The 27,709-nt window shown below is 37.2% G+C and overlaps 1 protein-coding gene and 30 non-coding genes across 31 annotated transcripts; all 31 read left to right on the top strand.

Annotated features, from left to right (window-relative positions):
* The first annotated feature begins 428 nt into the window (after positions 1–428).
* Trnal-aag lies at positions 429–510 on the top strand. Its single transcript has one exon. It is a non-coding gene; the product is annotated as a tRNA-Leu (tRNA).
* Positions 511–628: 118 nt separating this feature from the next.
* Positions 629–708, top strand: Trnal-uag. The gene has a single exon. It is a non-coding gene; the product is annotated as a tRNA-Leu (tRNA).
* Positions 709–811: 103 nt separating this feature from the next.
* On the top strand, positions 812–908 carry Trnal-uaa. Its single transcript is given in 2 exon segments — positions 812–848; positions 863–908. It is a non-coding gene; the product is annotated as a tRNA-Leu (tRNA).
* Positions 909–1,257: 349 nt separating this feature from the next.
* On the top strand, positions 1,258–1,339 carry Trnal-aag. The gene has a single exon. It is a non-coding gene; the product is annotated as a tRNA-Leu (tRNA).
* A 118-nt stretch (positions 1,340–1,457) lies between these two features.
* On the top strand, positions 1,458–1,539 carry Trnal-uag. Its single transcript has one exon. It is a non-coding gene; the product is annotated as a tRNA-Leu (tRNA).
* A 102-nt stretch (positions 1,540–1,641) lies between these two features.
* On the top strand, positions 1,642–1,739 carry Trnal-uaa. Its single transcript is given in 2 exon segments — positions 1,642–1,679; positions 1,694–1,739. It is a non-coding gene; the product is annotated as a tRNA-Leu (tRNA).
* A 738-nt stretch (positions 1,740–2,477) lies between these two features.
* Positions 2,478–2,575, top strand: Trnal-uaa. Its single transcript is given in 2 exon segments — positions 2,478–2,515; positions 2,530–2,575. It is a non-coding gene; the product is annotated as a tRNA-Leu (tRNA).
* A 554-nt stretch (positions 2,576–3,129) lies between these two features.
* Trnal-uag lies at positions 3,130–3,211 on the top strand. The gene has a single exon. It is a non-coding gene; the product is annotated as a tRNA-Leu (tRNA).
* A 102-nt stretch (positions 3,212–3,313) lies between these two features.
* Trnal-uaa lies at positions 3,314–3,411 on the top strand. The gene is given in 2 exon segments: positions 3,314–3,351; positions 3,366–3,411. It is a non-coding gene; the product is annotated as a tRNA-Leu (tRNA).
* A 353-nt stretch (positions 3,412–3,764) lies between these two features.
* On the top strand, positions 3,765–3,846 carry Trnal-aag. The gene has a single exon. It is a non-coding gene; the product is annotated as a tRNA-Leu (tRNA).
* A 118-nt stretch (positions 3,847–3,964) lies between these two features.
* Positions 3,965–4,046, top strand: Trnal-uag. Its single transcript has one exon. It is a non-coding gene; the product is annotated as a tRNA-Leu (tRNA).
* Positions 4,047–4,149: 103 nt separating this feature from the next.
* On the top strand, positions 4,150–4,247 carry Trnal-uaa. Its single transcript is given in 2 exon segments — positions 4,150–4,187; positions 4,202–4,247. It is a non-coding gene; the product is annotated as a tRNA-Leu (tRNA).
* A 734-nt stretch (positions 4,248–4,981) lies between these two features.
* On the top strand, positions 4,982–5,079 carry Trnal-uaa. The gene is given in 2 exon segments: positions 4,982–5,019; positions 5,034–5,079. It is a non-coding gene; the product is annotated as a tRNA-Leu (tRNA).
* Positions 5,080–5,426: 347 nt separating this feature from the next.
* On the top strand, positions 5,427–5,507 carry Trnal-aag. The gene has a single exon. It is a non-coding gene; the product is annotated as a tRNA-Leu (tRNA).
* Positions 5,508–5,624: 117 nt separating this feature from the next.
* Trnal-uag lies at positions 5,625–5,706 on the top strand. Its single transcript has one exon. It is a non-coding gene; the product is annotated as a tRNA-Leu (tRNA).
* A 102-nt stretch (positions 5,707–5,808) lies between these two features.
* Trnal-uaa lies at positions 5,809–5,906 on the top strand. The gene is given in 2 exon segments: positions 5,809–5,846; positions 5,861–5,906. It is a non-coding gene; the product is annotated as a tRNA-Leu (tRNA).
* Positions 5,907–6,456: 550 nt separating this feature from the next.
* On the top strand, positions 6,457–6,538 carry Trnal-uag. The gene has a single exon. It is a non-coding gene; the product is annotated as a tRNA-Leu (tRNA).
* A 101-nt stretch (positions 6,539–6,639) lies between these two features.
* Positions 6,640–6,737, top strand: Trnal-uaa. Its single transcript is given in 2 exon segments — positions 6,640–6,677; positions 6,692–6,737. It is a non-coding gene; the product is annotated as a tRNA-Leu (tRNA).
* A 351-nt stretch (positions 6,738–7,088) lies between these two features.
* On the top strand, positions 7,089–7,170 carry Trnal-aag. Its single transcript has one exon. It is a non-coding gene; the product is annotated as a tRNA-Leu (tRNA).
* A 118-nt stretch (positions 7,171–7,288) lies between these two features.
* On the top strand, positions 7,289–7,370 carry Trnal-uag. Its single transcript has one exon. It is a non-coding gene; the product is annotated as a tRNA-Leu (tRNA).
* A 103-nt stretch (positions 7,371–7,473) lies between these two features.
* Trnal-uaa lies at positions 7,474–7,571 on the top strand. Its single transcript is given in 2 exon segments — positions 7,474–7,511; positions 7,526–7,571. It is a non-coding gene; the product is annotated as a tRNA-Leu (tRNA).
* A 353-nt stretch (positions 7,572–7,924) lies between these two features.
* On the top strand, positions 7,925–8,006 carry Trnal-aag. Its single transcript has one exon. It is a non-coding gene; the product is annotated as a tRNA-Leu (tRNA).
* Positions 8,007–8,124: 118 nt separating this feature from the next.
* Trnal-uag lies at positions 8,125–8,206 on the top strand. Its single transcript has one exon. It is a non-coding gene; the product is annotated as a tRNA-Leu (tRNA).
* Positions 8,207–8,309: 103 nt separating this feature from the next.
* Positions 8,310–8,407, top strand: Trnal-uaa. The gene is given in 2 exon segments: positions 8,310–8,347; positions 8,362–8,407. It is a non-coding gene; the product is annotated as a tRNA-Leu (tRNA).
* Positions 8,408–8,759: 352 nt separating this feature from the next.
* On the top strand, positions 8,760–8,841 carry Trnal-aag. The gene has a single exon. It is a non-coding gene; the product is annotated as a tRNA-Leu (tRNA).
* Positions 8,842–9,143: 302 nt separating this feature from the next.
* Trnal-uaa lies at positions 9,144–9,241 on the top strand. The gene is given in 2 exon segments: positions 9,144–9,181; positions 9,196–9,241. It is a non-coding gene; the product is annotated as a tRNA-Leu (tRNA).
* Positions 9,242–9,791: 550 nt separating this feature from the next.
* Positions 9,792–9,873, top strand: Trnal-uag. The gene has a single exon. It is a non-coding gene; the product is annotated as a tRNA-Leu (tRNA).
* A 103-nt stretch (positions 9,874–9,976) lies between these two features.
* On the top strand, positions 9,977–10,074 carry Trnal-uaa. Its single transcript is given in 2 exon segments — positions 9,977–10,014; positions 10,029–10,074. It is a non-coding gene; the product is annotated as a tRNA-Leu (tRNA).
* Positions 10,075–10,429: 355 nt separating this feature from the next.
* On the top strand, positions 10,430–10,511 carry Trnal-aag. Its single transcript has one exon. It is a non-coding gene; the product is annotated as a tRNA-Leu (tRNA).
* Positions 10,512–10,823: 312 nt separating this feature from the next.
* Trnal-caa lies at positions 10,824–10,921 on the top strand. Its single transcript is given in 2 exon segments — positions 10,824–10,861; positions 10,876–10,921. It is a non-coding gene; the product is annotated as a tRNA-Leu (tRNA).
* A 6,855-nt stretch (positions 10,922–17,776) lies between these two features.
* Positions 17,777–19,103, top strand: LOC114529541 (sentrin-specific protease 1-like). The gene is made up of 4 exons (XM_028551356.1): positions 17,777–17,861; positions 18,224–18,313; positions 18,815–18,880; positions 19,011–19,103. Exons 1-4 carry the CDS (start codon positions 17,856–17,858, stop codon positions 19,101–19,103), a joined length of 255 nt encoding a protein of 84 aa, XP_028407157.1. The 5' UTR covers positions 17,777–17,855.
* The last annotated feature ends 8,606 nt before the right edge of the window (positions 19,104–27,709 follow it).

The raw sequence follows: 27,709 nt of genomic DNA, 5'->3' as shown, positions 1-27,709 counted from the left end.
CGCGCCAGACCTAAGAACGTGGTGAGGAATTCTGGTCCACAATGGTGGGCGTGGGTTCGAATCCCAAACCTGACAATTTTTCACTAATGCTAAATTAGTACTCCTATAATATTGTTTTAAAAAATACTTTTTGAAATTACTTTTGTCAAATTTGGACATGTAAGAAAAAGTTTTTTGGCTGGTCAAAATTTCCTCACACCATCAATCGTGAAAAAGAAAGTGAAACATTCAAAAACGTAATGAAGATGAGAAAACACTAGACACAATATTTTACAGTGGATATAAAGTTGCAATCCGGATTGGTATACTTTTCTACAAATAAGAAAGATACTTAACCATATGATCGTAATGCATTTTGCACAGGCAATAGTACTCGTTATGGGAAAGTACTCTTTCCAATACGGAATGTTGGGCAGATACGCTTTGTCGGTAGCGTGGCCGAGTGGTCTAAGGCGCTGGTTTAAGGCACCAGTCATTTCGATGGCGTGGGTTCGAATCCCACCGCTGCCAAATTTCATGCAATTTTAGCATTACTGTCACGTCTTTTTTATACTTAAAGAGTAGTGCAATAAACTTTGCTCACTTATGTAGAAATAGGGTTTGCCAAATTGTGACAGCTGCAGGCATAGGTAGCGTGGCCGAGTGGTCTAAGGCGCTGGTTTTAGGCACCGGTCATTTATGACGTGGGTTCGAATCCCACCGCTGCCACTGTCAGGGTGCATGTGCATTTTTTTTAAGATTTTAACATCATAATATAGGGATAATTTTCATTTTTTTATACCAGTAGGTGTTGTTGTTGTGGTAGCTACTCGTCAGGTTGGCCGAGCGGTCTAAGGCCCAGACTTAAGAACGTGGTGAGGAATTCTGGTCCACAATGGTGGGCGTGGGTTCGAATCCCACACCTGACAATTTTTCACTAATACTAAATTAGTACTCCTATAATATTGTTTTAAAAAATAGTTTTTGAAATTACTTCTGTCAAATTTGGACATGTAAGAAAAAGTTTTTTGGCTGGTCAAAATTTCCTCACACCATCAATCGTGAAAAAGAAAGTGAAACATTCAAAAACGTAATGAAGATGAGAATACACTAGACACAATTTTTACAGTGGATATAAAGTTGCAATCCGGATTGGTATTTTCTACAAATAAGAAAGATACTTAACCATATGATCGTAATGCATTTTGCACAGGCAATAGTACTCGTTATGGGAAAGTACTCTTTCCAATACGGAAAGTTGGGCAGGTACGCTTTGTCGGTAGCGTGGCCGAGTGGTCTAAGGCGCTGGTTTAAGGCACCAGTCATTTCGATGGCGTGGGTTCGAATCCCACCGCTGCCAAATTTCATGCAATTTTAGCATTACTGTCACGTCTTTTTTATACTTAAAGAGTAGTGCAATAAACTTTGCTCACTTATGTAGAAATAGGGTTTGCCAAATTGTGACAGCTGCAGGCATAGGTAGCGTGGCCGAGTGGTCTAAGGCGCTGGTTTTAGGCACCGGTCATTTATATGACGTGGGTTCGAATCCCACCGCTGCCACTGTCAGGGTGCATGTGCATTTTTTTTAAGATTTTAACATCATAATATAGGGATAATTTTCATTTTTTATACCAGTAGGTGTTGTTGTTGTGGTAGCTACTCGTCAGGTTGGCCGAGCGGTCTAAGGCGCCAGACTTAAGAACGTGGTGAGGAATTCTGGTCCACAATGGTGGGCGTGGGTTCGAATCCCACACCTGACAATTTTTCACTAATACTAAATTAGTACTCCTATAATATTGTTTTAAAAAATAGTTTTGAAATTACTTCTGTCAAATTTGGACATGTAAGAAAAAGTTTTTTGGCTGGTCAAAATTTCCACACACCTCCAATCGTGAAAAAGAAAGTGAAACATTCAAAAACGTTAATGAAGATGAGAATACACTAGACACAATATTTTACAGTGGATATAAAGTTCTAATCCGGATTGGCATACTTTTTTACAAATAAGAAAGATACTTAACCATATGATCGTAATGCATTTTGCACAGGCAATAGTACTCCTTATGGGAAAGTACCCTTTGCAATAGGGAAAGTTGGGCAGCAACGCTTTGTCGGTAGCGTGGACGAGTGGTCTAAGGCGCTGGTTTAAGGCACCAGTCATTTCGATGGTGTGGGTTCGAATCCCACCGCTGCCAAATTTCATGCAATTTTAGCATTACTGTCACGTCTTTTTTATACTTAAAGAGTAGTGCAATAAACTTTGCTCACTTATGTAGAAATAGGGTTTGCCAAATTGTGACAGCTGCAGGCTTAGGTAGAGTTACCGAGTGGTCTAAGGCGCTCGTTTTAGGCACCCGTCATTTATATGACGTGGGTTCGAATCCCCCCGCTGTCATTGTCAGGGTGCATGTGCATTTTTTTTAAGATTTTAACATCATAATATAGGGATAATTTTCATTTTTTTATACCAGTAGGTGTTGTTGTTGTGGTAGCTACTCGTCAGGTTGGCCGAGCGGTCTAAGGCGCCAGACTTAAGAACGTGGTGAGGAATTCTGGTCCACAATGGTGGGCGTGGGTTCGAATCCCACACCTGACAATTTTTCACTAATACTAAATTAGTACTCCTATAATATTGTTTTAAAAAATACTTTTTGAAATTACTTTTGTCAAATTTGGACATGTAAGAAAAAGTTTTTTGGCTGGTCAAAATTTCCTCACACCTCCAATCGTGAAAAAGAAAGTGAAACATTCAAAAACGTTAATGAAGATGAGAAAACATAGACACAATATTTTACAGTGGATATAAAGTTCTAATCCGGATTGGCATACTTTTCTACAAATAAGAAAGATACTTAACCATATGATCGTAATGCATTTTGCACAGGCAATAGTACTCGTTATGGGAAAGTACCCTTTGCCAATACGGAAAGTTGGGCAGCAACGCTTTGTCGGTAGCGTGGACGAGTGGTCTAAAGCGCTGGTTTAAGGCACCAGTCATTTCGATGGCGTGGGTTCGAATCCCACCGCTGCCAAATTTCATGCAATTTTAGCATTACTGTCACGTCTTTTTTATACTTAAAGAGTAATGCAATAAACTTTGCTCAGTTATGTAGAAATAGGGTTTGCCAAATTGTGACAGCTGCAGGCATAGGTAGCGTGGCCGAGTGGTCTAAGGCGCTGGTTTTAGGCACCGGTCATTTATATGACGTGGGTTCGAATCCCACCGCTGCCACTGTCAGGGTGCATGTGCATTTTTTTTAAGATTTTAACATCATAATATAGGGATAATTTTCATTTTTTATACCAGTAGGTGTTGTTGTTGTGGTAGCTACTCGTCAGGTTGGCCGAGCGGTCTAAGGCGCCAGACTTAAGAACGTGGTGAGGAATTCTGGTCCACAATGGTGGGCGTGGGTTCGAATCCCACACCTGACAATTTTTCACTAATACTAAATTAGTACTCCTATAATATTGTTTTAAAAAATAGTTTTTGAAATTACTTCTGTCAAATTTGGACATGTAAGAAAAAGTTTTTTGGCTGGTCAAAATTTCCTCACACCATCAATCGTGAAAAAGAAAGTGAAACATTCAAAAACGTAATGAAGATGAGAATACACTAGACACAATATTTTACAGTGGATATAAAGTTGCAATCCGGATTGGTATACTTTTCTACAAATAAGAAAGATACTTAACCATATGATCGTAATGCATTTTGCACAGGCAATAGTACTCGTTATGGGAAAGTACTCTTTCCAATACGGAAAGTTGGGCAGGTACGCTTTGTCGGTAGCGTGGCCGAGTGGTCTAAGGCGCTGGTTTAAGGCACCAGTCATTTCGATGGCGTGGGTTCGAATCCCACCGCTGCCAAATTTCATGCAATTTTAGCATTACTGTCACGTCTTTTTTATACTTAAAGAGTAGTGCAATAAACTTTGCTCACTTATGTAGAAATAGGGTTTGCCAAATTGTGACAGCTGCAGGCATAGGTAGCGTGGCCGAGTGGTCTAAGGCGCTGGTTTTAGGCACCGGTCATTTATATGACGTGGGTTCGAATCCCACCGCTGCCACTGTCAGGGTGCATGTGCATTTTTTTTAAGATTTTAACATCATAATATAGGGATAATTTTCATTTTTTTATACCAGTAGGTGTTGTTGTTGTGGTAGCTACTCGTCAGGTTGGCCGAGCGGTCTAAGGCGCCAGACTTAAGAACGTGGTGAGGAATTCTGGTCCACAATGGTGGGCGTGGGTTCGAATCCCACACCTGACAATTTTTCACTAATACTAAATTAGTACTCCTATAATATTGTTTTAAAAAATAGTTTTTGAAATTACTTCTGTCAAATTTGGACATGTAAGAAAAAGTTTTTTGGCTGGTCAAAATTTCCTCACACCTCCAATCGTGAAAAAGAAAGTGAAACATTCAAAAACGTTAATGAAGATGAGAATACACTAGACACAATATTTTACAGTGGATATAAAGTTCTAATCCGGATTGGCATACTTTTTTACAAATAAGAAAGATACTTAACCATATGATCGTAATGCATTTTGCACAGGCAATAGTACTCCTTATGGGAAAGTACCTTTGCCAATAGGGAAAGTTGGGCAGCAACGCTTTGTCGGTAGCGTGGACGAGTGGTCTAAGCGCTGGTTTAAGGCACCAGTCATTTCGATGGCGTGGGTTCGAATCCCACCGCTGCCAAATTTCATGCAATTTTAGCATTACTGTCACGTCTTTTTTATACTTAAAGAGTAGTGCAATAAACTTTGCTCACTTATGTAGAAATAGGGTTTGCCAAATTGTGACAGCTGCAGGCTTAGGTAGAGTTCCGAGTGGTCTAAGGCGCTGTTTTAGGCACCGTCATTTATATGACGTGGGTTCGAATCCCCCGCTGCCACTGTCAGGGTGCATGTGCATTTTTTTTAAGATTTTAACATCATAATATAGGGATAATTTTCATTTTTTTATACCAGTAGGTGTTGTTGTTGTGGTAGCTACTCGTCAGGTTGGCCGAGCGGTCTAAGGCGCCAGACTTAAGAACGTGGTGAGGAATTCTGGTCCACAATGGTGGGCGTGAGTTCGAATCCCACACCTGACAATTTTTCACTAATACTAAATTAGTACTCCTATAATATTGTTTTAAAAAAACTTTTTGAAATTACTTTGTCAAATTTGGACATGTAAGAAAAGTTTTTTGGCTGGTCAAAATTTCCTCACACCTCAATCGTGAAAAAGAAAGTGAAACATTCAAAAACGTTAATGAAGATGAGAAAACATTAGACACAATATTTTACAGTGGATATAAAGTTGCAATCCGGATTGGCATACTTTCTACAAATAAGAAAGATACTTAACCATATTCGTAATGCATTTTGCACAGGCAATAGTACTCGTTATGGGAAAGTACTCTTTGCCATACGGAAAGTTGGGCAGGAACGCTTTGTCGGTAGCGTGGCCGAGTGGTCTAAGCGCTGGTTTAAGGCACCAGTCATTTCGATGGCGTGGGTTCGAATCCCACCGCTGCCAAATTTCATGCAATTTTAGCATTACTGTCACGTCTTTTTTATACTTAAAGAGTAATGCAATAAACTTTGCTCAGTTATGTAGAAAAGGGTTTGCCAAATTGTGACAGCTGCAGGCTTAGGTAGCGTGGCCGAGTGGTCTAAGGCGCTGGTTTTAGGCACCGGTCATTTAGATGACGTGGGTTCGAATCCCACCGCTGCCACTGTCAGGGTGCATGTGCATTTTTTTTAAGATTTTAACATCATAATATAGGGATAATTTTCATTTTTTATACCAGTAGGTGTTGTTGTTGTGGTAGCTACTCGTCAGGTTGGCCGAGCGGTCTAAGGCGCCAGACTTAAGAACGTGGTGAGGAATTCTGGTCCACAATGGTGGGCGTGGGTTCGAATCCCACACCTGACAATTTTTCACTAATACTAAATTAGTACTCCTATAATATTGTTTTAAAAAATACTTTTTGAAATTACTTCTGTCAAATTTGGACATGTAAGAAAAAGTTTTTTGGCTGGTCAAAATTTCCTCACACCTCCAATCGTGAAAAAGAAAGTGAAACATTCAAAAACGTTAATGAAGATGAGAATACACTAGACACAATATTTTACAGTGGATATAAAGTTCTAATCCGGATTGGCATACTTTTTTACAAATAAGAAAGATACTTAACCATATGATCGTAATGCATTTTGCACAGGCAATAGTACTCCTTATGGGAAAGTACCCTTTGCAATAGGGAAAGTTGGGCAGCAACGCTTTGTCGGTAGCGTGGCGAGTGGTCTAAGGCTGGTTTAAGGCACCAGTCATTTCGATGGCGTGGGTTCGAATCCCACCGCTGCCAAATTTCATGCAATTTTAGCATTACTGTCACGTCTTTTTTTACTTAAAGAGTAATGCAATAAACTTTGCTCAGTTATGTAGAAACACGGTTTCCCAAATTGTGAAAGCTGCAGGCATAGGTAGCGTGGCCGAGTGGTCTAAGGCGCTGGTTTTAGGCACCGGTCATTTATATGACGTGGGTTCGAATCCCACCGCTGCCACTGTCAGGGTGCATGTGCATTTTTTTTAAGATTTTAACATCATAATATAGGGATAATTTTCATTTTTTATACCAGTAGTGTTGTTGTTGTGGTAGCTACTCGTCAGGTTGGCCGAGCGGTCTAAGGCGCCAGACTTAAGAACGTGGTGAGGAATTCTGGTCCACAATGGTGGGCGTGGGTTCGAATCCCACACCTGACAATTTTTCACTAATACTAAATTAGTACTCCTATAATATTGTTTTAAAAAATACTTTTTGAAATTACTTTTGTCAAATTTGGACATGTAAGAAAAAGTTTTTTGGCTGGTCAAAATTTCCTCACACCTCCAATCGTGAAAAAGAAAGTGAAACATTCAAAAACGTTAATGAAGATGAGAAACATAGACACAATATTTTACAGTGGATATAAAGTTCTAATCCGGATTGGCATACTTTCTACAAATAAGAAAGATACTTAACCATATGATCGTAATGCATTTTGCACAGGCAATAGTACTCCTTATGGGAAAGTACTCTTTGCCATACGGAAAGTTGGGCAGCAACGCTTTGTCGGTAGCGTGGACGAGTGGTCTAAGGCGCTGGTTTAAGGCACCAGTCATTTCGATGGCGTGGGTTCGAATCCCACCGCTGCCAAATTTCACGCAATTTTAGCATTACTGTCACGTCTTTTTTATACTTAAAGAGTAATGCAATAAACTTTGCTCAGTTATGTAGAAATAGGGTTTGCCAAATTGTGACAGCTGCAGGCATAGGTAGCGTGGCCGAGTGGTCTAAGGCGCTGGTTTTAGGCACCGGTCATTTATATGACGTGGGTTCGAATCCCACCGCTGCCACTGTCAGGGTGCATGTGCATTTTTTTTAAGATTTTAACATCATAATATAGGGATAATTTTCATTTTTTTATACCAGTAGGTGTTGTTGTTGTGGTAGCTACTCGTCAGGTTGGCCGAGCGGTCTAAGGCGCCAGACTTAAGAACGTGGTGAGGAATTCTGGTCCACAATGGTGGGCGTGGGTTCGAATCCCACACCTGACAATTTTTCACTAATACTAAATTAGTACTCCTATAATATTGTTTTAAAAAATAGTTTTTGAAATTACTTCTGTCAAATTTGGACATGTAAGAAAAAGTTTTTTGGCTGGTCAAAATTTCCTCACACCATCAATCGTGAAAAAGAAAGTGAAACATTCAAAAACGTAATGAAGATGAGAATACACTAGACACAATATTTTACAGTGGATATAAAGTTGCAATCCGGATTGGTATACTTTTCTACAAATAAGAAAGATACTTAACCATATGATCGTAATGCATTTTGCACAGGCAATAGTACTCGTTATGGGAAAGTACTCTTTGCAATACGGAAAGTTGGGCAGGTACGCTTTGTCGGTAGCGTGGCCGAGTGGTCTAAGGCGCTGGTTTAAGGCACCAGTCATTTCGATGGCGTGGGTTCGAATCCCACCGCTGCCAAATTTCATGCAATTTTAGCATTACTGTCACGTCTTTTTTATACTTAAAGAGTAGTGCAATAAACTTTGCTCACTTATGTAGAAATAGGGTTTGCCAAATTGTGACAGCTGCAGGCATAGGTAGCGTGGCCGAGTGGTCTAAGGCGCTGGTTTTAGGCACCGGTCATTTATATGACGTGGGTTCGAATCCCACCGCTGCCACTGTCAGGGTGCATGTGCATTTTTTTTAAGATTTTAACATCATAATATAGGGATAATTTTCATTTTTTTATACCAGTAGGTGTTGTTGTTGTGGTAGCTACTCGTCAGGTTGGCCGAGCGGTCTAAGGCGCCAGACTTAAGAACGTGGTGAGGAATTCTGGTCCACAATGGTGGGCGTGGGTTCGAATCCCACACCTGACAATTTTTCACTAATACTAAATTAGTACTCCTATAATATTGTTTTAAAAAATAGTTTTTGAAATTACTTCTGTCAAATTTGGACATGTAAGAAAAAGTTTTTTGGCTGGTCAAAATTTCCTCACACCTCCAATCGTGAAAAAGAAAGTGAAACATTCAAAAACGTTAATGAAGATGAGAATACACTAGACACAATATTTTACAGTGGATATAAAGTTCTAATCCGGATTGGCATACTTTTTACAAATAAGAAAGATACTTAACCATATGATCGTAATGCATTTTGCACAGGCAATAGTACTCTTATGGGAAAGTACCCTTTGCAATAGGGAAAGTTGGGCAGCAACGCTTTGTCGGTAGCGTGGACGAGTGGTCTAAGGCGCTGGTTTAAGGCACCAGTCATTTCGATGGCGTGGGTTCGAATCCCACCGCTGCCAAATTTCATGCAATTTTAGCATTACTGTCACGTCTTTTTATACTTAAAGAGTAGTGCAATAAACTTTGCTCACTTATGTAGAAATAGGGTTTGCCAAATTGTGACAGCTGCAGGCTTAGGTAGAGTTACCGAGTGGTCTAAGGCGCTCGTTTTAGGCACCCGTCATTTATATGACGTGGGTTCGAATCCCCCCGCTGTCATTGTCAGGGTGCATGTGCATTTTTTTTAAGATTTTAACATCATAATATAGGGATAATTTTCATTTTTTTATACCAGTAGGTGTTGTTGTTGTGGTAGCTGCTCGTCAGGTTGGCCGAGCGGTCTAAGGCGCCAGACTTAAGAACGTGGTGAGGAATTCTGGTCCACAATGGTGGGCGTGGGTTCGAATCCCACACCTGACAATTTTTCACTAATACATTAGTACTCCTATAATATTGTTTTAAAAAATACTTTTTGAAATTACTTTTGTCAAATTTGGACATGTAAGAAAAAGTTTTTTGGCTGGTCAAAATTTCCTCACACCTCCAATCGTGAAAAAGAAAGTGAAACATTCAAAAACGTTAATGAAGATGAGAAAACATTAGACACAATATTTTACAGTGGATATAAAGTTCTAATCCGGATTGGCATACTTTCTACAAATAAGAAAGATACTTAACCATATGATCGTAATGCATTTTGCACAGGCAATAGTACTCGTTATGGGAAAGTACTCTTTCCAATACGGAAAGTTGGGCAGCAACGCTTTGTCGGTAGCGTGGACGAGTGGTCTAAAGCGCTGGTTTAAGGCACCAGTCATTTCGATGGCGTGGGTTCGAATCCCACCGCTGCCAAATTTCATGCAATTTTAGCATTACTGTCACGTCTTTTTTATACTTAAAGAGTAATGCAATAAACTTTGCTCAGTTATGTAGAAATAGGGTTTGCCAAATTGTGACAGCTGCAGGCATAGGTAGCGTGGCCGAGTGGTCTAAGGCGCTGGTTTTAGGCACCGGTCATTTATATGACGTGGGTTCGAATCCCACCGCTGCCACTGTCAGGGTGCATGTGCATTTTTTTTAAGATTTTAACATCATAATATAGGGATAATTTTCATTTTTTTATACCAGTAGGTGTTGTTGTTGTGGTAGCTACTCGTCAGGTTGGCCGAGCGGTCTAAGGCGCCAGACTTAAGAACGTGGTGAGGAATTCTGGTCCACAATGGTGGGCGTGGGTTCGAATCCCACACCTGACAATTTTTCACTAATACTAAATTAGTACTCCTATAATATTGTTTTAAAAAATAGTTTTTGAAATTACTTCTGTCAAATTTGGACATGTAAGAAAAAGTTTTTTGGCTGGTCAAAATTTCCTCACACCATCAATCGTGAAAAAGAAAGTGATAACATTCAAAAAACGTAATGAAGATGAGAATACACTAGACACAATATTTTACAGTGGATATAAAGTTGCAATCCGGATTGGTATACTTTTCTACAAATAAGAAAGATACTTAACCATATGATCGTAATGCATTTTGCACAGGCAATAGTACTCGTTATGGGAAAGTACTCTTTCCAATACGGAAAGTTGGGCAGGTACGCTTTGTCGGTAGCGTGGCCGAGTGGTCTAAGGCGCTGGTTTAAGGCACCAGTCATTTCGATGGCGTGGGTTCGAATCCCACCGCTGCCAAATTTCATGCAATTTTAGCATTACTGTCACGTCTTTTTTATACTTAAAGAGTAGTGCAATAAACTTTGCTCACTTATGTAGAAATAGGGTTTGCCAAATTGTGACAGCTGGCTAGTAGCGTGGCCGAGTGGTCTAAGGCGCTGGTTTTAGGCACCGGTCATTTATATGACGTGGGTTTGAATTCCACCATTGCCACTGTCAGGGTGCATGTACCTCAGGCGGAAACATTTTTTTTTAAAATTCTAACATTATAATATAGGGATAATTTTCATTTTTTTATACCAGTAGGTGTTGTTGTTGTGGTAGCTACTCGTCAGGTTGGCCGAGCGGTCTAAGGCGCCAGACTCAAAAACGTGGTGAGGAATTCTGGTCCACAATGGTGGGCGTGGGTTCGAATCCCACACCTGACAATTTTTCACTAATACTAAGTTAGTACTCCTATAATATTGTTTTAAAAAATACTTTTTGAAATTACTTCTGTCAAATTTGGACTTGTAAGAAAAAGTTTTTTGGCTGGTCAAAATTTCCTCACACCTCCAATCGTGAAAAAGAAAGTGAAACATTCCAAAACGTTAATGAAGATGAGAATACACTAGACACAATATTTTACAGTGGATATAAAGTTCGAACACTGCATGAAAAGCGCCGTATTCCAAGGTATTCACATGTGAATACGGGTGTGAATAAAACACATATTGCAAGCGTATTCCGACATGGAATATTAGTGTGAATACGGCATCGTATTCTTCAGTATTCTAAGTGTGAATACGCCGTGAATATGCCGCGTATTCTGACCAATATTCACACTTGGAATATCTCACTTCTCACTTAATCCGTGTTTCCACAAAATAAATTCATCAGCTGACATTTTTAAACTTTATTTTGAATGCTGAAAAATTGAAGTGGAATTTTATAAATAATTTGGCGCAAAAACCAAAAAGCGCGCTTTCGAGTTTAATAAACGAAGTGGCTAGACCATAGATATCTCAAATACACTAGATAGCGCATCTCGGAATACAAAATTGAAGCCGAAAATCTCAGCGGTTTCTCCCATGAAAATAGGAGTCGGCCATATTGGTCGTTCCCACTCATCAATGAAATATTATAGAAAATAGTATACTTTTCTGCATTTGTGGATTAAAAATACTTTTGAAGATACGTTCTCTTTGAAATCGCAGCTTTTTGGGAAAAGATTACAAGAAAAATCATTAATTGACGATGTGGGACCGCATTTTTAAGCTAAAAATTTATATTTCCTGCTTTTTTATATCGCGAAGTGTAAATCTGAAAATACTGTGTATAATATAGAGTCATGTACTTACGTTTCTGGCACTACTTGATGGAAACGAGAAATTGGTAAGTGACTTTTAGAATATCAGTGAAGGCAGTTTATAATGTAAAATATTTATGACCGTGGCTGTACGTTTCAGCTTGGACAAATTTTCACTGTAAATCTTGTAACTGCGAAATGTTTAAGACAGGATCTGAACCGTTTAGTTCGGTGCCTTGGACATTCATTGTTCATTCTAAATCTTTAGTGAAATGTTTACGACAGAGTCTGAACGTTTAGTTCGGTGCCTTTGCCATTCATTGTTCATTCTAAATCTTTAGTGAAATGTTTAAGACAGAGTCTGAACCTTTAGCTTGGGTATTAATTGCTCACTGTAAATATTTAGTACAATGTTTGAGACAAAGTCTACACTTTCAGCCTGGGCATTCATTGCTCACTGTAAATCTTTAGTAATAATTAATTCTCTTTGATACTGTACATCATGTGTGTCAATTACTGATGGTTAAAAAGTACAAGTTTGTTTAATTTCTTTCTAATTTTTTCTCCAGATGAATTCTCAGTGGCACTCTTTCCAAGATGATAAAACTTGACTTTACAGTAACTTTTGATTATGCTTTTGATCAACTGAACAACATGATTTTCACCCACTGGTGAATCAAAAAGATGGTGATCAAGCTCTGTAAAAAGACTGGGTATGGATAATGAAGCTAACACTGCTACAACAAATGCATCAGAAATACCACGGGCACGAGGAAGTTGTCCATCTGTCATGACTAGCATTCGCTGAAAGCATTTTTCAGTTTCTTCACATACTTTGATGACGCTTGATGTTGGTTTGAAAAGATTACCATGATCTTTCAAAACTAAGAAGTTGGAACATGCTTTTTCACTTTCTGAACCAAGTGCCATACTACATTCTTTACAGTGAATGCTTTCTTTAACTTTCTTTCCAACATACCCAGCAATATATGAGATTGCTGCTTGCTTATATTGGGAAAGTGTCGAGATGTTTGGCGAATTGGAATAATCATCAACATTGTTTTCATGGCTTTCTCCAGTTAAATCATACTTTCGGATGATAGCCACATTAGAAATATTGATTTCGTGACCATTAACAACATTTGAATCTCCAAGTACACTGAGAATGTCAATAGGATCTTGTTTCTCGCAGTTGCCTCCATTTCCTTCAATATGGCTTCGCAGGAGTAGCCGTTTGTAAGCTGCAGTAAATTGCTTTGTAGTTGGATTGTTGTTAAACCCTCCACAAGCGCGGACTGCACAAAAGAATAATTCTAGATGATCCTGACTCAATTTGTATGTAAGGAGATATTTAAGTGGGGCTGATTGTGATTCAACTAAATCATGAAACATTTGCTTGATGCTTTTAATGCCAATGAGAAACCCAAGAAAACCTGTCTTACGCTTTGTTTGGCACATTTGTACACCAGAGGTTTTTCAATTTATTTAATGATGTAATCATACACATCTGTCAGAAATGCATCCCAAGTGCACTTGTTGGTTGGACGCAGTGGTGCTTTGTATCCCTTTCCTAATGGGTTTCTTGAATTAAGAATGTCAAAAAGATGGTCAAACATCTTGATAAATTCCACTGTTGCTTCACATCCTTGAAATTGAGGTAGCTTTAACTCTTGTGCACAGTATTCTAATGCATTGGCAACACTTGAACTTAAGGATTGAGCAGCCAGATTTACTTTCATCTTCTGCTGTTTCCAGTTGATGTGAGCTTTTTTCAGCTTGTTTGCCAATCTAAGACCTTCTTCATCTTGCAGTTTATGAAGCTCTACTAAATATTGCCAACAAATCTTTTCACTGTCCCTGTTAACAATAATACCCCATTCTCCAAATGTATTTCGCACCAGTTTCAACATATGGCAAATATCAAAGAATACATACACTCGCAGTTTGGGATCTTGAGGATGAATGAAGTATGTAACCATGTCAGAAAGATCTAGACTGAGACCAAGTTCTCTTAACATACAAATATGGCATGATGGTCCGTCGCATGTTAATGAGGTTACTCGAACTCCTACATCGTGAAGACGTTGAATGCAAACTCTTACAAGATTTGCACGCTCTTTCCCACTAAGCCCGTCTACGAAAAAGTAGCCACATGGTACTTTCCATGAACTGTTTAGACTAACAACCATAAATACAAGAGCGTCCTTTGCCATTGGTAATGAGTCGTCATCTGCTCCATTGCCTAGATCTACATACCCTTGATATTTTTTTCCATCCCAAGATACATGCTTTTTGATGGACATCTCATCCAACATCAGAGAGCAAAGAACCTCCTTTCCATTTTCCTTGGATTCTGCTGCCTTCAACTTCAATGCATCAAATGCTGGTTTTGTGAATCCAGGATCAGCTGGAATTTTGCTGTACCATCTTCGAATTTGGGATGGACTTGGTAATGCAAGATTGAATGTTTTTCTAACAAAAGAATATGCCTTAGCAGAATAAAACTGAAGAGTTAATGCAAAAGACTTTAGTTCAGGTGAGTACACACAACCTTTGCCAGACTTTTTGTTGGATTTCATTCTTTTCATCAAATCTAATGGTACCCCTTCAAATGTTTGATTGAGAATGTCCTCACAATTAGGAGAAATCAGGTTTTTATCTCGAAGCTCCTTAACAACTTCTTTTAATGAGAAAACCTTTTTCTGCAGACGACGTGACCGTTGTTGTGACAATTTCAGCTTTTTCTTTAACATCTTAATTTTCTTGTCTGACTTCTTCAATTCATCTTTCAGAACTGGGATTGCTGGTTCAACTGATTTGGTTTCTTGAAGGGGTACAAATGGAACATCCTGGTGAGGAAGGATAGAAGATGTGTCATTGCAGTCAATTGCCATTGTTGTGTCATTCTCATAACAAGGCTGGACACTTGGTTGGTCTTGATCATTTTTGCTCAACAAAGGATTTTCTATTGTTGGCAGATTATGTTGACTTTGATCAAGCTCGCTTGGTAAGGATGTCTCTTTAATATTAGCACAGGGCAATCCTTCCATTAGTGGCATACTGGACTGGTGTTGATCAGGTTGACATTCTTTTCTTTTGACAGGTATTGAACTCTGCATTGAAGTAAGATCTCTTTGCGCACGAGTGGTGCTTGACTTTGTTTTACGTTCCTTTGTAACCTTAAGGTAAATTTTAATAAGGGATCACAAAATTTGTGACACTTATATGTATTTTTACACCCCCTACTTCTTATGACATTCAGTGCTGCACCTTAGGCAAAACCATGTGACTCCAGACAACCCACAGTTATAATTGTTATTATGTTTCAATCTGTTTATCAGGACCACTTTTAATGTTTTATCAGTAAAGATGACATCACTCCTCAAGAGGGAACTTGTAGCATGACTTAAAAATCATGATTGTTATTATTTTTAAACTTCTGGAGCTCAATTTTTAGATATATGAGATATCTGGAGAGATATCTGTAAATACTAAAACATTGTGTTCTTGACTAAGTAACCCTCCTTTTTTTCCTTTAAATACAGTATTTTAGACAGCAGTGATCTTCACTAGAGGGGGGGGGGGCATGCCCGAACAACCACTAACCACTATGACCATGCATGGAAATGTAGTTCATATAATGTACTATGTATAAATATCTGACTGAAATTATTACTAAATAATAACATGCCTTTTTTAAATGATCTGGAAACATTTTAAACCTGGTTGGTACAGCATCCTGATTTATCCTGACCACATTTGCAGTTCTATTGATGCAACTTTCTTTGAAGTGGTCAGAACATATAACTGTCTGCTTTTTTGGTGACCACTTTTCTCGACGAATATTGTGTATCCATTGTTTTCGTCGGCCTTGATCCTTAGGAAATCTATAAAGGTTGCTTATCATGTAATGCAAGTCTAATTTCAGTCCATAAAATACTATAGTACACTGTAAAAATAAATTGCTTACTGATGAAATGTCCTGGGAAGTTTTCTCTTCAGTTTTGATTCCTCATCACTTGGCCCTTCACTATCACTTCTTGTAGTTTTTGAATCAGGACCTACTTTTTTACGTTTAGAACATCCGAAAGCACAACATTGAGGGCCTCTAACTTTTCCCATTGCTATAAAAGTTGCTGAGTTTAAATCAAGTTAATTAAAATTGGCGCCAAAAGAGTAAAAACTCTGCCACGGGTCTCCAAATCTATGTCTCGAATACGGCAAGGTTTTAAAATTGGACATCGTACGTTTTTTAAGTTATATTTACAGTAACCACTAAATTGAAAGGCTAAAATTGAGAGTTTATCATATTTTTACTTCCAGAAAAGAGTTGTAAATTTCAGGGGGTTTTTAGAAAGGTTGGGGTTGTGCATTTGGCTTGTGTGAAAGAATTACAAAGCGCTATTACACAAATACAAAGACAATATTTTATTATAACAATTATAAAATTATTCATACAATAATTAATGAATGTAACTATATTTAAGAGTATAAAATCTATGCAGTTTATTTCATTGATCTTAAAATATACTGTAATGTGGAGAAATATTTTGCATTATTAGAAAAATTTATTTTCCAAAGCAGCTATAAAGTACAAATTACTCTAACAATTAGCTGTTATTACTAAATAACAGTAATTTGGTAGTTTGATTGCTTGGATTAAAAATGAAATGTCTTGTACTCATAGACCTCAAAAGAAATATCTTACAACATCAAAAACTATACTCATACGATTATAAATTACATTTACATAAAACAATTAAGAAATAGAAAACATTTTCCGTGTTTCTATACAGTTATAGAAACACGCGTGGGAGTTTGGGAGAACGAGAAATAATCAGTGGGAAAACGAGCCCGTAGGGCGAGTTTTTCCACGTTATTTCGAGTTCTCCCAAACTCCCACAAGTGTTTCTATAACTGTATAGAAACACAGGAAAAAATGTTTTCTATTTCTTTTATAATATAACTCAATAAAAAGATTTTGTACAAATATTATGATTCGATTCAATTACAAATTCTCATTACATCGCTTCGCTTGTCAAGTTCGGCGGGAAAATTCCCGTGTTTCTATACAGTTATAGAAACACGCTTCTCGACCAATCAGCACGCGCGTACTATAAATGTTATATTATAATAGCAATTGTTATATTGCCTGCGATTATAAAGTTGTAATTGTTTTTCTCTAGCTTCTGATCATAGTTTATCTATGCTTCTAATACTACATTTTCGTCTTGATATGATCCATGGGTCTAAGAAATAATACATATATGTTGTTTTTAAATAAATATTTAAATACTAAGAAATAAGAACCATTTTTGTTTGAATGTCAATGCTATATATCGACTGTTTTGCCATTGATATTAAACTGTGACTAAAATTTAAGTTTTTCAGTGTTGCTATCTTTACCGCAGTACTGGCTCAAAATGCTTTATTTGGAATTGATTATACATGAAAATGCCTCAACAATCTTAATTCTACACACAACATCATATATTTAACAGCCAAATGTTGAAAAAACACAATAGTATGTCCGTATAAATTGTCATAAACATTGTCATTGACCGCTCTTTAACGGGTCGACAAATATTGATATTTTCAAAAAAATAATTAAAGTTTGCTTACCCGTTATTTAAAATAAAAAGCTCTAACGATCTGGCATCATTTGCAGCAAGTTCCAGACTCAAAAAACCAAAATTGACTGCACAAAAGAGGATTTGTAGTCGACTTGGTCAATTTCCGCAATACAAAATAAACAAATTATCTGGCTCCGTGGGAACGACCAATATGGCCGCCGCCCGCAAAATGCGACTGCGATCAGGCTTCAATTTTTGCTCGCCTGCAGGGTGGGATGCGCTATCTAGTGTATTTGAGATATCTATGGGCTAGACAGCCGGCAGCCGGCTGTATAGTTTTTACTTGTCAAGCCTAAATAACCGGCAGCCGGCCATATTGTTGCTTGAAGTCAGCTTGAAATACTAAATTATAGAGGTTACTAATTTATAATCATTAATTGTTTGGTTCCTTTCTAGATAATAAATTTCTATGGAAATCTTCTACAAGAATGCGCACAGAAGATGCCTGTATGTATATGATTCATTATGTTATGCTACATACATGCATGCACTTCATAATCAATTAATCAAGGATGCTATGTCTAAACACACTATTATACTATAAGCTGTTGAGGAATACATGGCCAATTGCAAAACCATGCATACATTCAAGGCAACCATGGTGTCCCATGATATTGCACTGTATGGTATTACTACACAATAGTGTACATGTGTTATGAATTTTATATGTGTCTTGATCATATATTCCATTGCATGTTCTCTGATAATAATTAGAATAGGTGAGCATTGCTAGGTTTACTGTATATGTTAATGTTATAATTGATTGATTAATTAATTATTGGTATATATATGTATATTGTCTCTTACAGAATGTATCAATCACAATTAAAAACAGCTTCTGTTTCACAAAGTTTAAAAAAGAGGAATTTTCCAATTCATTTGCTAGATGGATGGACAAGGTACACCTGTAGCAACTGGAGAGCCTGCTTGCAGGCTATATTATTAATAATATCAATGCGCCATTCCTCTTTTGAATTTCGAAAGTTAACAGTACAGCAGAAAAAAACATGTAAAATACAGAAAATATATAGCCCTGTGATGTTGGCAAATTTTTTATATTTTTGTATTTGTGTGGAAAATGCTTACCCCTTTTTTTAAAGTAGTAGGGGATTAAGCTATACTGTTTAACTTGCCTAGTCCGAAAGTCTAAAAAGGAATGGTGCATCTCTGTAGGTGGTAAAACAATAAACAAAATAATAAAACAATCATGTGTTAATTACATTTTTTCTGTTTTTAAAAGTGACTGACAATACCTCGATCAATTAAGTAGTACTGCTCTAAATTGTATGCATTATTTATGTTGCAACACTATAATTATGTTGAGAAATAACAAGATATTGCTAGATAGTCAACTGTTAATTACATATGATAAAAAATAATAATTTATTTGTATTTTTTAGGATAGTTCAGTTCTAAGTGACTTGCTCATGTTCCCTATCAATGAAGATAAACACTGGACACTATGTGTATGTATGACATGTGCATGCATGGACTAGCAGAGTAGACTACTTTATTAGTGTACTACATATGACATATTGTATAGTATATTTTAGCTCACATGTACATGTAATTAAGTAATTTTGTATCTAACCAAAGGTGGTGGACAAAAGAAATAAAGTTGTCACCTACTATGACTCCTTGGGTGGTACAGATTGCATACCTGACTATGTTGTGGATCATTTAAAATAAGGTAATACGTCAATTCAGAAGTAATGAGTATAAATGCAGTCCTGTTAATTATGTACTTTGTCTAAATACACATTTTTTTTAGAAAACTTGTTACTCACCTATACCCTGAACATAATTCAGAGTCTTGGAGTTTTGGGACTGCAAAAAAGTAAGTTACTAGCTGTCATATGTGCATAGCATATAGCAGTACGTTGGAAGGCAATTAAGACAGATCACTGTAGCATAACAGCGAGCAAGACAGATCATGCACTGATATATGTTCATTGTTAAAAAGTGGTATTAGTCAGCTTTGGATGATTTAATTGACCCTCGGCCACATATAGTAACATAAAATTTATAGTAACATAAAATTATTATTTTGCAACCAAAATGCTATGATTAGAGCAGGTAGTAGCTATTGTTATTGGCTGCTAGAGTATCTTCACCTTGTTGGTCAATGATGTCACTGTATTCATAAAGATCCTTAAAGTTGTTACTTCAGATAACCCCCGACACTAGACTTGGATGAAACATTGGGTCTTGAATTTCTAAGTGACAGAGATACCTGGTTGCTGTGAGCAGGCTAACTTTATGTTATAATTAAATGTTGCTGACTGGTGATTAGAAACGGAGGCAGTTTATGTTAATTAAATATTATTTTGTTCATTGACACAATTTATTAGGATATTCCGAAACAAGACAACTACATTGACTGTGGAGTATTTCTGTGTCAGGTATACTGTAATATGCAAAACAATTATGATAGGCAATCAGTATTAAAATGCTATGATCATTAAACCTGGTATGTCTTTTTAAACTATAAGAAATGTCTATAAGAAATAGCTATAAGAAATAGATGGATGTCCTCTTGAAAATTTAAATTCAGTTTTGTAGTAAGAATGCAGTATGGCTGGCCATACTGCATGTTTACTACAAAACTAAATTTTCAAGAGGACCAAGGATCGAGAGGGGGGTCTTCAAAAAATATAAGATAAATATGGGGAGGTCTTGAAAAAGTATACAACTTTTGTGGTTTTTTTGTGTCAAAATGTTGGGTTTCTCCTCCACCCCCCCCCCACCTACCATATTTAATGACCGGTCCCTTAGCAATAAAAACATCAGGCAGAAAATAAATTCTAGTAAAAAATATTATTGGCCAGCAAATAATACTCCAAAGAGGCATAATAATTTAATAAAATTTTATTCAAGTAACGTTTCGTTTTAACGTTGCTCAATACAATTTTGATATGCCTTTGTCAAATATTATTTGCTGGGCAAGCTTGAGGGCAATAATATTTTTAACCATAATGTTTTCTATTTCTTCAACTAGTACATGAAGCATTTGGTATTTCAACAGCCATTCTCATTCAACCAGGTATTGCATTTAATTAACTACCTTTGCCTTGTATCCTTGCCTTTGGATTTTTAGTTTGTTAGTTACATGGTGTAGTATATCTGTGATGGCAATGTGTCGGTTTCTTAGTTTTGAGTTTTGGTCCTGCAGTAATTGGTCTCCTAAACTTTTACGTATACACAACCATCATAGTCCTGCATAGCTGCTGTGTGTTTGTTTATTATGTGCAGTATATGTGCTTATTAATTTAACAGTATGTAAAGTAATTCATTAAGCACCATAGCTGTTATCATATTTGCATTTATAGAAAGATATAGCAAAAATTCGATTGGATATGGTGAATGAAATAAGAAACAAAGAAATTAAAGCATGGTAATGATCTGCCAGTTTTGTCACAGTATAATTTATACAGTAGTGTAGTGTACAGTTGATTAGTCGTCACAATGTTGCCATGTTGCCTGCTACCACTCAAGTATTAAAGTTTTCTAAGCATGTTATTCATCATAATCCATTCTATCCTCTCCTGAGATGTTTAGTGTGCAATCATTGAATTCAATACTTTAACTATTTTCATATGTCTTCACATTTAGCGCATTAGAGCGACCATCTGTAACATCACCAGAACAGACTGCGATAGTGTTGCCAGATGATGTAGTTAAATCCTCCCCCTTAAGTGAAACAGGTGACATCCTCTCGATTAAAGAAGAAGTAGATCAAGATGCTAGTAATGACATATTTTACGTTGGTAGAAAGTTCTATACTGTAAATGACTTTAATGAGGCCAAAGCCAAATATGAGGATATTCACTTTTGCGAGCTGTGGAAACGAGATGTCAGAACCCTTGTATCTGCACAGAAGCGAGTCCCCAAACGAGTAGCAAATGCTGAGTTGAGCCTCCAGTACTACTCCCTGAAATTAAGCTGCAAATTTGGAGGAAGAAAAGCAGAGAATAGAGACGACAGAAAGCGTGATACTAAAACCTTTAAACAAGGATGTCAGTTCGAAGTTTATATTGTTTTGTCCACGGACGGAAAAGCGTTAGAAGTTATGAAAATGACCATGGATCACAACCATTCTCTGTCAGAAGAACTGTACAAACATCTACCTCGTCAGCGAAAGCTCACTGGTGCACTGAAAGAGGAAATCCAAGGTGCAGTGCGCCTAAAAGCTAACAACAAACTGCTGCAACAGAAAATACAAACCACGACAGGACAGCGAGTAACATTAAAGGATATTTCAAACTTGAAAACCAAAACCAAGTCGAAAATAAATAGCAATGACCTTGACGTCGTCGTGGATTATCTGAAGACAAAAGAAGGCGCAGTTGTAGAAGTAGCAACGGACGAAGACAGCAATTTTAAGTCTCTTTTCTTTCAAGACCAGTACATGAAACATGCGTACGACAGGTTTCCTGAGCTCCTGCTTGTGGATGCTACTTACAAACTTCTTGATTTGAGAATGCCACTCTATGTGCTGATGGTAGTGGATGGAAATGGCCTTAGTGATATTGTCGCCCTTCTAATCGTTGCTGAAGAGAGTGAAACTGTCATAACAGCAGCCATGGAAGCATTTAAAAGGCACAATCCAGCTTGGATAAGGACTACAGTAATCATGTCCGACAAGGAACGTCAAGCCTTCGCCAAATGCTTTCCCAGCGCATCCCTACTTATATGCCTTTATCATACACTTCGAACTTTCAGAAGGGAGATAACAGTTGAGAAAATGGGGATAACGTCAGGTGAACGGGACAGAGTTCTTGAGATATTAACCGCAATAATTTATTCCAAAACAGAAGAAGCCTATGAAGAAAACGTAAATCTGTTAAAGGAAACCAAATCAAAAGCTGTAAGAAACTATTTCTTTGACAATTGGCACCCTATAAAAGAGCAATGGGTTTCTTGTTTTAAGGATTCAACTTTTAACCTTGGTGAAACAACCAACAATCGTTTAGAGAGTGCTAATGCGAAGATTAAAAGTGTTTGCTCTCGCTATGCAACACTTTTACAATTTTTTACAGAAATGTTTGCACTCCTTGGAACATTGCGGAATGAAAGGACACACCAGAAAATTATGGCAACATTACGCAAGCCCATATCAATTGAATCGTGTGAGGAGGACATCCGCACATATGCTGAAGTTCTAACACCATACGCTTTCAAACACCTTAAGCGTCAAGTTGAACTTGCCAAACGTTTAACCGTACAACAGGTTTTGTCCGAGAACAAAGTTTTAATAAAGAGTTGTACCTATGGTGAAGTAACAGTGTCAGGTAACACTTGCCAATGCACGTATCCTGTGAAAATGGGACTTCCATGTAGACACATCCTTAAAGCCAGAACTGCGCTTAAGTTATCTCGATTTGATCCTTCCCTCCTCTCTGCCAGATGGACCGTTGAATACTATAATAAAGCTTCTGAGGCAGCCAATGTGCCAACCACATGCGGCATCAGCAACGTCGATGTCCTTCATGAAAGTAAAGAGAAATCTACCACTTTGACGCAAGCCCAGAAATTCCACAAGGCAATGAATGTGGCACGAACCCTGGCTTCACTGGCAAGTGAAGGCGGAATGAAGACATTTGACAGTAGAATGGCTGATCTGCAACAAATTCTCAACCTTTGGCAAGCACAAGACAGTCTTGGAAGATGCAGCAACACTGAAGACACAACAAATATTGATGAAGAAAAGCCCACCAAAACCCAAAACGAACATTTTCGTAACAAAGATCATGACATACCCTATGATAAAAGAGATTTTGGTCCCATTCCCCGTGATCAAAAAAGGCCAGTAGAAACAAAAACAAATCAAATGTTCCAGGTGACGTTGCCAAAACTTCTCCCACCATCCTCGCTGATAAGTCTAAGACTGCTGGTACATCTTCACAAGTAAAGAGCAAAGAAAATGATTGCAAGCAGAAAGAGCTTAAAAACATAAAAATGCCACCGAAAATGCTCAAGAGAGGAAGGCCCAAAGGAGCGGAATTAACTGTCATTGGGCTACCCAAAGTAAAGAAAGCAAAGAAAGGGTTGCTGCCATTTTGCAAGGTGAAAGCAGTAGAAAAGGACAGGATTCTTTTAGAGTGCTTTGTCCGTTGTTCAGTTGCTAACAACGCAATCCAAAGTGGTGATTTAATACCACCAGAAGAAGTCGAAACAAATCCTCTTAAGCTTCCAGACATGATTCGTGACAAAGAGAATGTCGATTTGAATAGGATTGAGAAATATTTTGTTGCCAATGCATGGAAAGTTGTTCTTAATGTCAGTGAAAAAAAGAACAAGACAAAGTGGATATGTCCTGGATGTTCAACCACAATCAGCAGCAAAGATGAAAGTGTAGCATGTGAAAGGTGCCTGTGTTGGTATCATATTAAATGTACTTCACTGAAAAGACCACCCAAGACAAGGAATTGGTTTTGCAGCAAATGCAAAGCTAAGCACGTATAAAACTGGTCACTAATTACTAGACTTTGGTATATAAGACAATGAACACTTATACTTAATAATAATATTTTGATAACTAAAATCATATTTACACATTTTGATGTAAAGATGGATTTCTCGTGACGTAATTTGTTTAGATTGCACTGGAGGCAGAAGAGAAATCAATAAATCATTTTCACTAACATAGATTTAACAACATCAAGCGACCAATCATTAATTTTTGTAGTTTAATAATAAGTACTTCCGCCTCCAACACAAACATTGCAACCCGTCTATACAGTCTATATACATACTTTAATATTAACCAAACCTGGCACTACATAATTTTTGGTTCCAGCAACGATATTGACTAGAAGCCTTACAAAAATATATTTCTTCATACTTGCACACCAACTGAAATCCCGAAATTACGCCATCGCAAACGAAGAATACTGCCGGCCGTTTAGTATTTCAAGCTGACTTCAAGCAACAATATGGCCGGCTGCCGGTTATTTAGGCTTGACAAGTAAAAACTATACAGCCGGCTGTCTAGCCACTTCGTTTAATAAACATTGAACGAGGAGATCGTGCGTTTGTGGCTGTAAGAAATCTTTTTGGCGCTTATAAATAAGGGAAGAGAGTGAAGGATGCCAAGGGCTTGGTAAAGTCTGGAAACTCTGGTCGCAGTTAAAGAGCATGCCGGCGAGTATTTGTATGCTACAATTCCCACGAAGTCTGATGAAGAAAATGCGCGAAATAGAAATGAGATTGCATGGCGCGATTTCCACAGCACCTTATGTTCGCTAATACGTGTAAAATGATAACGAATATTAACCGTATTTCAAGGATTTTTTATTGTTCAAAACCGAAAACGCATATACTGTTTGTGCGTAAGGGACCTCTTCGGTGAGTGACTAAATATCGTGCAGTTGAATTCAATAGCCGGCCTATAGACTATACCCTATGACCATGTTGGGAGTAATCTCAACATTTTATTAACAAATTACCTGGCGATAAGAGGTTAAAACTCTTTATGGACAGGTCCTAATGTTTGGGTGTCATAGAAGGGACCCTAGCTTAAATTGAATATCTCCGCAAGTATTTAAGCTAAAGATACCGGAATACCACCAAACGATAGCGCTTGAAGAGATCATATAAATGCTATATTCAAATCCGCAGATAGTTTTAAGCCGCACTTGTAATATAAGCCAAAATAGTAGCTTGCGTTGTTATCTCAAATTACATGCCCATGGCAACCATATACTTTTCAAAATTCCATGTTTGTCAATTTATTTTGTTTTCTGTTAGCTTTAGACTGTCTCAATTTTGCCTATTATCCATTCTGTTATAACTTCGATGTATTTTTAGATTAGGATGTGCTAGAGAATCGGAGAAATAAGCCATTTTAAGAGCTAAGCGATGAGCCTTGATGAGCGTTGCTAAGCGCGTGTTTAGCGCTTGCTCGGAATGTTGTCACGCGGTTCAAAAATGTGACAAAAGTCTGTGATGCCCACCCCCTAGGCAAATTTTGACCCCAAAAATCGATTCCTGGCGTAAAATTGGACCAAGGGGTCCGTTTTTCGGCTTTTTTTGCCCGAAATTTTTGGTGAATCTTTTTATTATTGTGAAATGCTTTCCGTGAGCGATGCGATAATACATACCATAATGCAGATTATGAATGTTTATGTAAAAAATCGGCAAAAATCTTCTAAAGGCACCATTTTGAAGCTAAATATATCAAAATGATCCTAGAAATGTGAACTAAATCACGGTAACCAGTTTTTGTTTGCGTTTTGGGCAATATTCTAAGGATTAGGCCGCTTTGAGGTATAATATCGAATAATAGCTAAATCGCATGCATTCTAAAGGAAATATCCTAGCGAATTTGAAACATATAGAACTAAAAAAAAACATCTATCTACTGAGGACAATGTCCTCTTTTAAATGGTTTAATTTTTATTAAAATCAGCCAAGTATTTGCACAGAAAATGCAAGTTAAAGTGAGCCAACCATTTTTAAAGGTCATCTGATCAGCTGACAAAGAGTTAATGGTTATGCGTTCGCAGCCTGTGCGAATGTTTAGGCATTTATTGTCCCTCAAGTCTGTCCATTAAGGAAAATATCAATATGAACAAACATGCATAATCTTTAGGTTGCCATGTTAATTTGCATAGCAGTCATACACATTGCAATGGTAGGTTTATCCACAGTTAATGTGTTTTATCAAGGTTGATCAAATGCAATACTAAGATTTCAGTCAATTATTTAAATTTTATACAGTCCTTAACAGATCATGTACATGTGATGGGTTACAACATTTCACATTTTATAAAATATTATTGGAACATCACAAATTGTTCAAAAATATGTAGTAAAAACACAGCCTATCATGAACTTCTACTAAGCTGTTATGATTTTCAATCTTTCATCAGCTGATTGTTAATTTATAAGCAATGTTGTTTTAGTATATATGAAACATTGCTCCTGGAGTATGTCAGAAATTATACTTAATAGTAAATTGTTGAGCAAAGCAAGTGATGTTTTTTCACTTGGTAAGATATTAAAAACTATAGGTGAGCAGATAATGAATCAGGAACTTCTTTCACTGGGTGAAAAATCATCTTCATCTTTAGCAAAGTTAAGGCCAACTCTTTTGGGAATTTTCTCAATCTTGCAACCCCTGATGGCTAAAAACAATTAAAACCACCTTAAAGCAATTATTGAACAAAATACATAGCAAACTTTCTTAAGCTATAATAGATTATTATCCGAAAGGTTAATGATAATGGTAAAAGCTGATGTTGCATGCATGGCCATTTGTTTTTATTGTTGTGCATAGAATTTATGCAGTGTAATAAAATTATAATATTCCTAGGAGAATGTATATGTACAATGTACAATGTACACACCATTCATATAATTTGGAAGCTAATCAATTAGGGTGGAAATGGAAACAAATTCTTCCATGAATTTAAAGCTGTATATACACATAGCTACTGCTAGTATGCAAACATCGAGAAGCTGTAGTAAACTCATCTACACTTTAATGGTATATTCTTTAAGTATTGTGATTATAATTTATGTACGGAAAAGTAATTGCAAACAAATCAGTAAACAGTCTCAGTTTAAATTATGATGAGGGCAATGTTAAAAGGCTTCACTTAAAAACACAGTCTAGCATGAACTTCTAAGCTGTTAAGATTTCTGTCTTTGGGCAGCTGATTGTTAAGATTTCAATCTTTTGGCAATCAATCATTAGCTATTCTGTGACAATTATATAACAATATATATCTATAATATATAAATTTTGCCTAAAATATAAAAAACCCTCATGAAATGCACCAATGCACCTCATTTCAATGCATCTTGAAACATCTATCTAAGGGTTATGTTATGTTAAAGTTATGATTACAGCAGCTTTCTGGATATTTGTGGTAGGTAAGAAAGTAATGTCCCTTTTCAGTATTGGCAAACTTTTAAATTTTGTTTGTATTGAGTATGGCTTTGAAATGGCAAACATTTGTACCTACTATAATTAGTGTGTGATGGAGGTAGGATTGATGAAAACCATCATACAATTTATTTATTTACAAGCAGGTACAGTTAGCTGTGTACAAATTAGCTACAATAAACACAATCGTAATCTATTTATATTAATAAAAACAAAAAAAGTGATGAGCCCAGCCGTAAAAGCGTTGGCCTCGCACTATTGTTGTTGTGTTGTGTTGTTTCAGGACTATAGTATGACATAACTCTTGTTATTTTATTAAATAACTTACCTGATTTTAGCGCCGCCACAAGAATTATTTTGGGGCATCGCGAACATTCCCAAATTGTAACATCGTGAACAGCTT

The sequence above is a fragment of the Dendronephthya gigantea genome, unplaced genomic scaffold (assembly GCF_004324835.1).
Source record: "Dendronephthya gigantea isolate DGI-Jeju-01 unplaced genomic scaffold, DenGig_1.0 000057F, whole genome shotgun sequence".
Taxonomy (NCBI): Eukaryota; Metazoa; Cnidaria; class Anthozoa; order Malacalcyonacea; family Nephtheidae; genus Dendronephthya; species Dendronephthya gigantea.
This window is presented reverse-complemented; position numbering and strand designations above follow the sequence as displayed.

Bases quoted from the DNA above. Each gene is read 5' to 3' on its own strand.
- LOC114529541 (XM_028551356.1), top strand. The intron at 18,314-18,814 runs GTACACCTGTAG...TGTATTTTTTAG, and splicing joins TTGCTAGATGGATGGACAAG to GATAGTTCAGTTCTAAGTGA. The intron at 18,881-19,010 runs GTATGTATGACA...ATCTAACCAAAG, and splicing joins ATAAACACTGGACACTATGT to GTGGTGGACAAAAGAAATAA.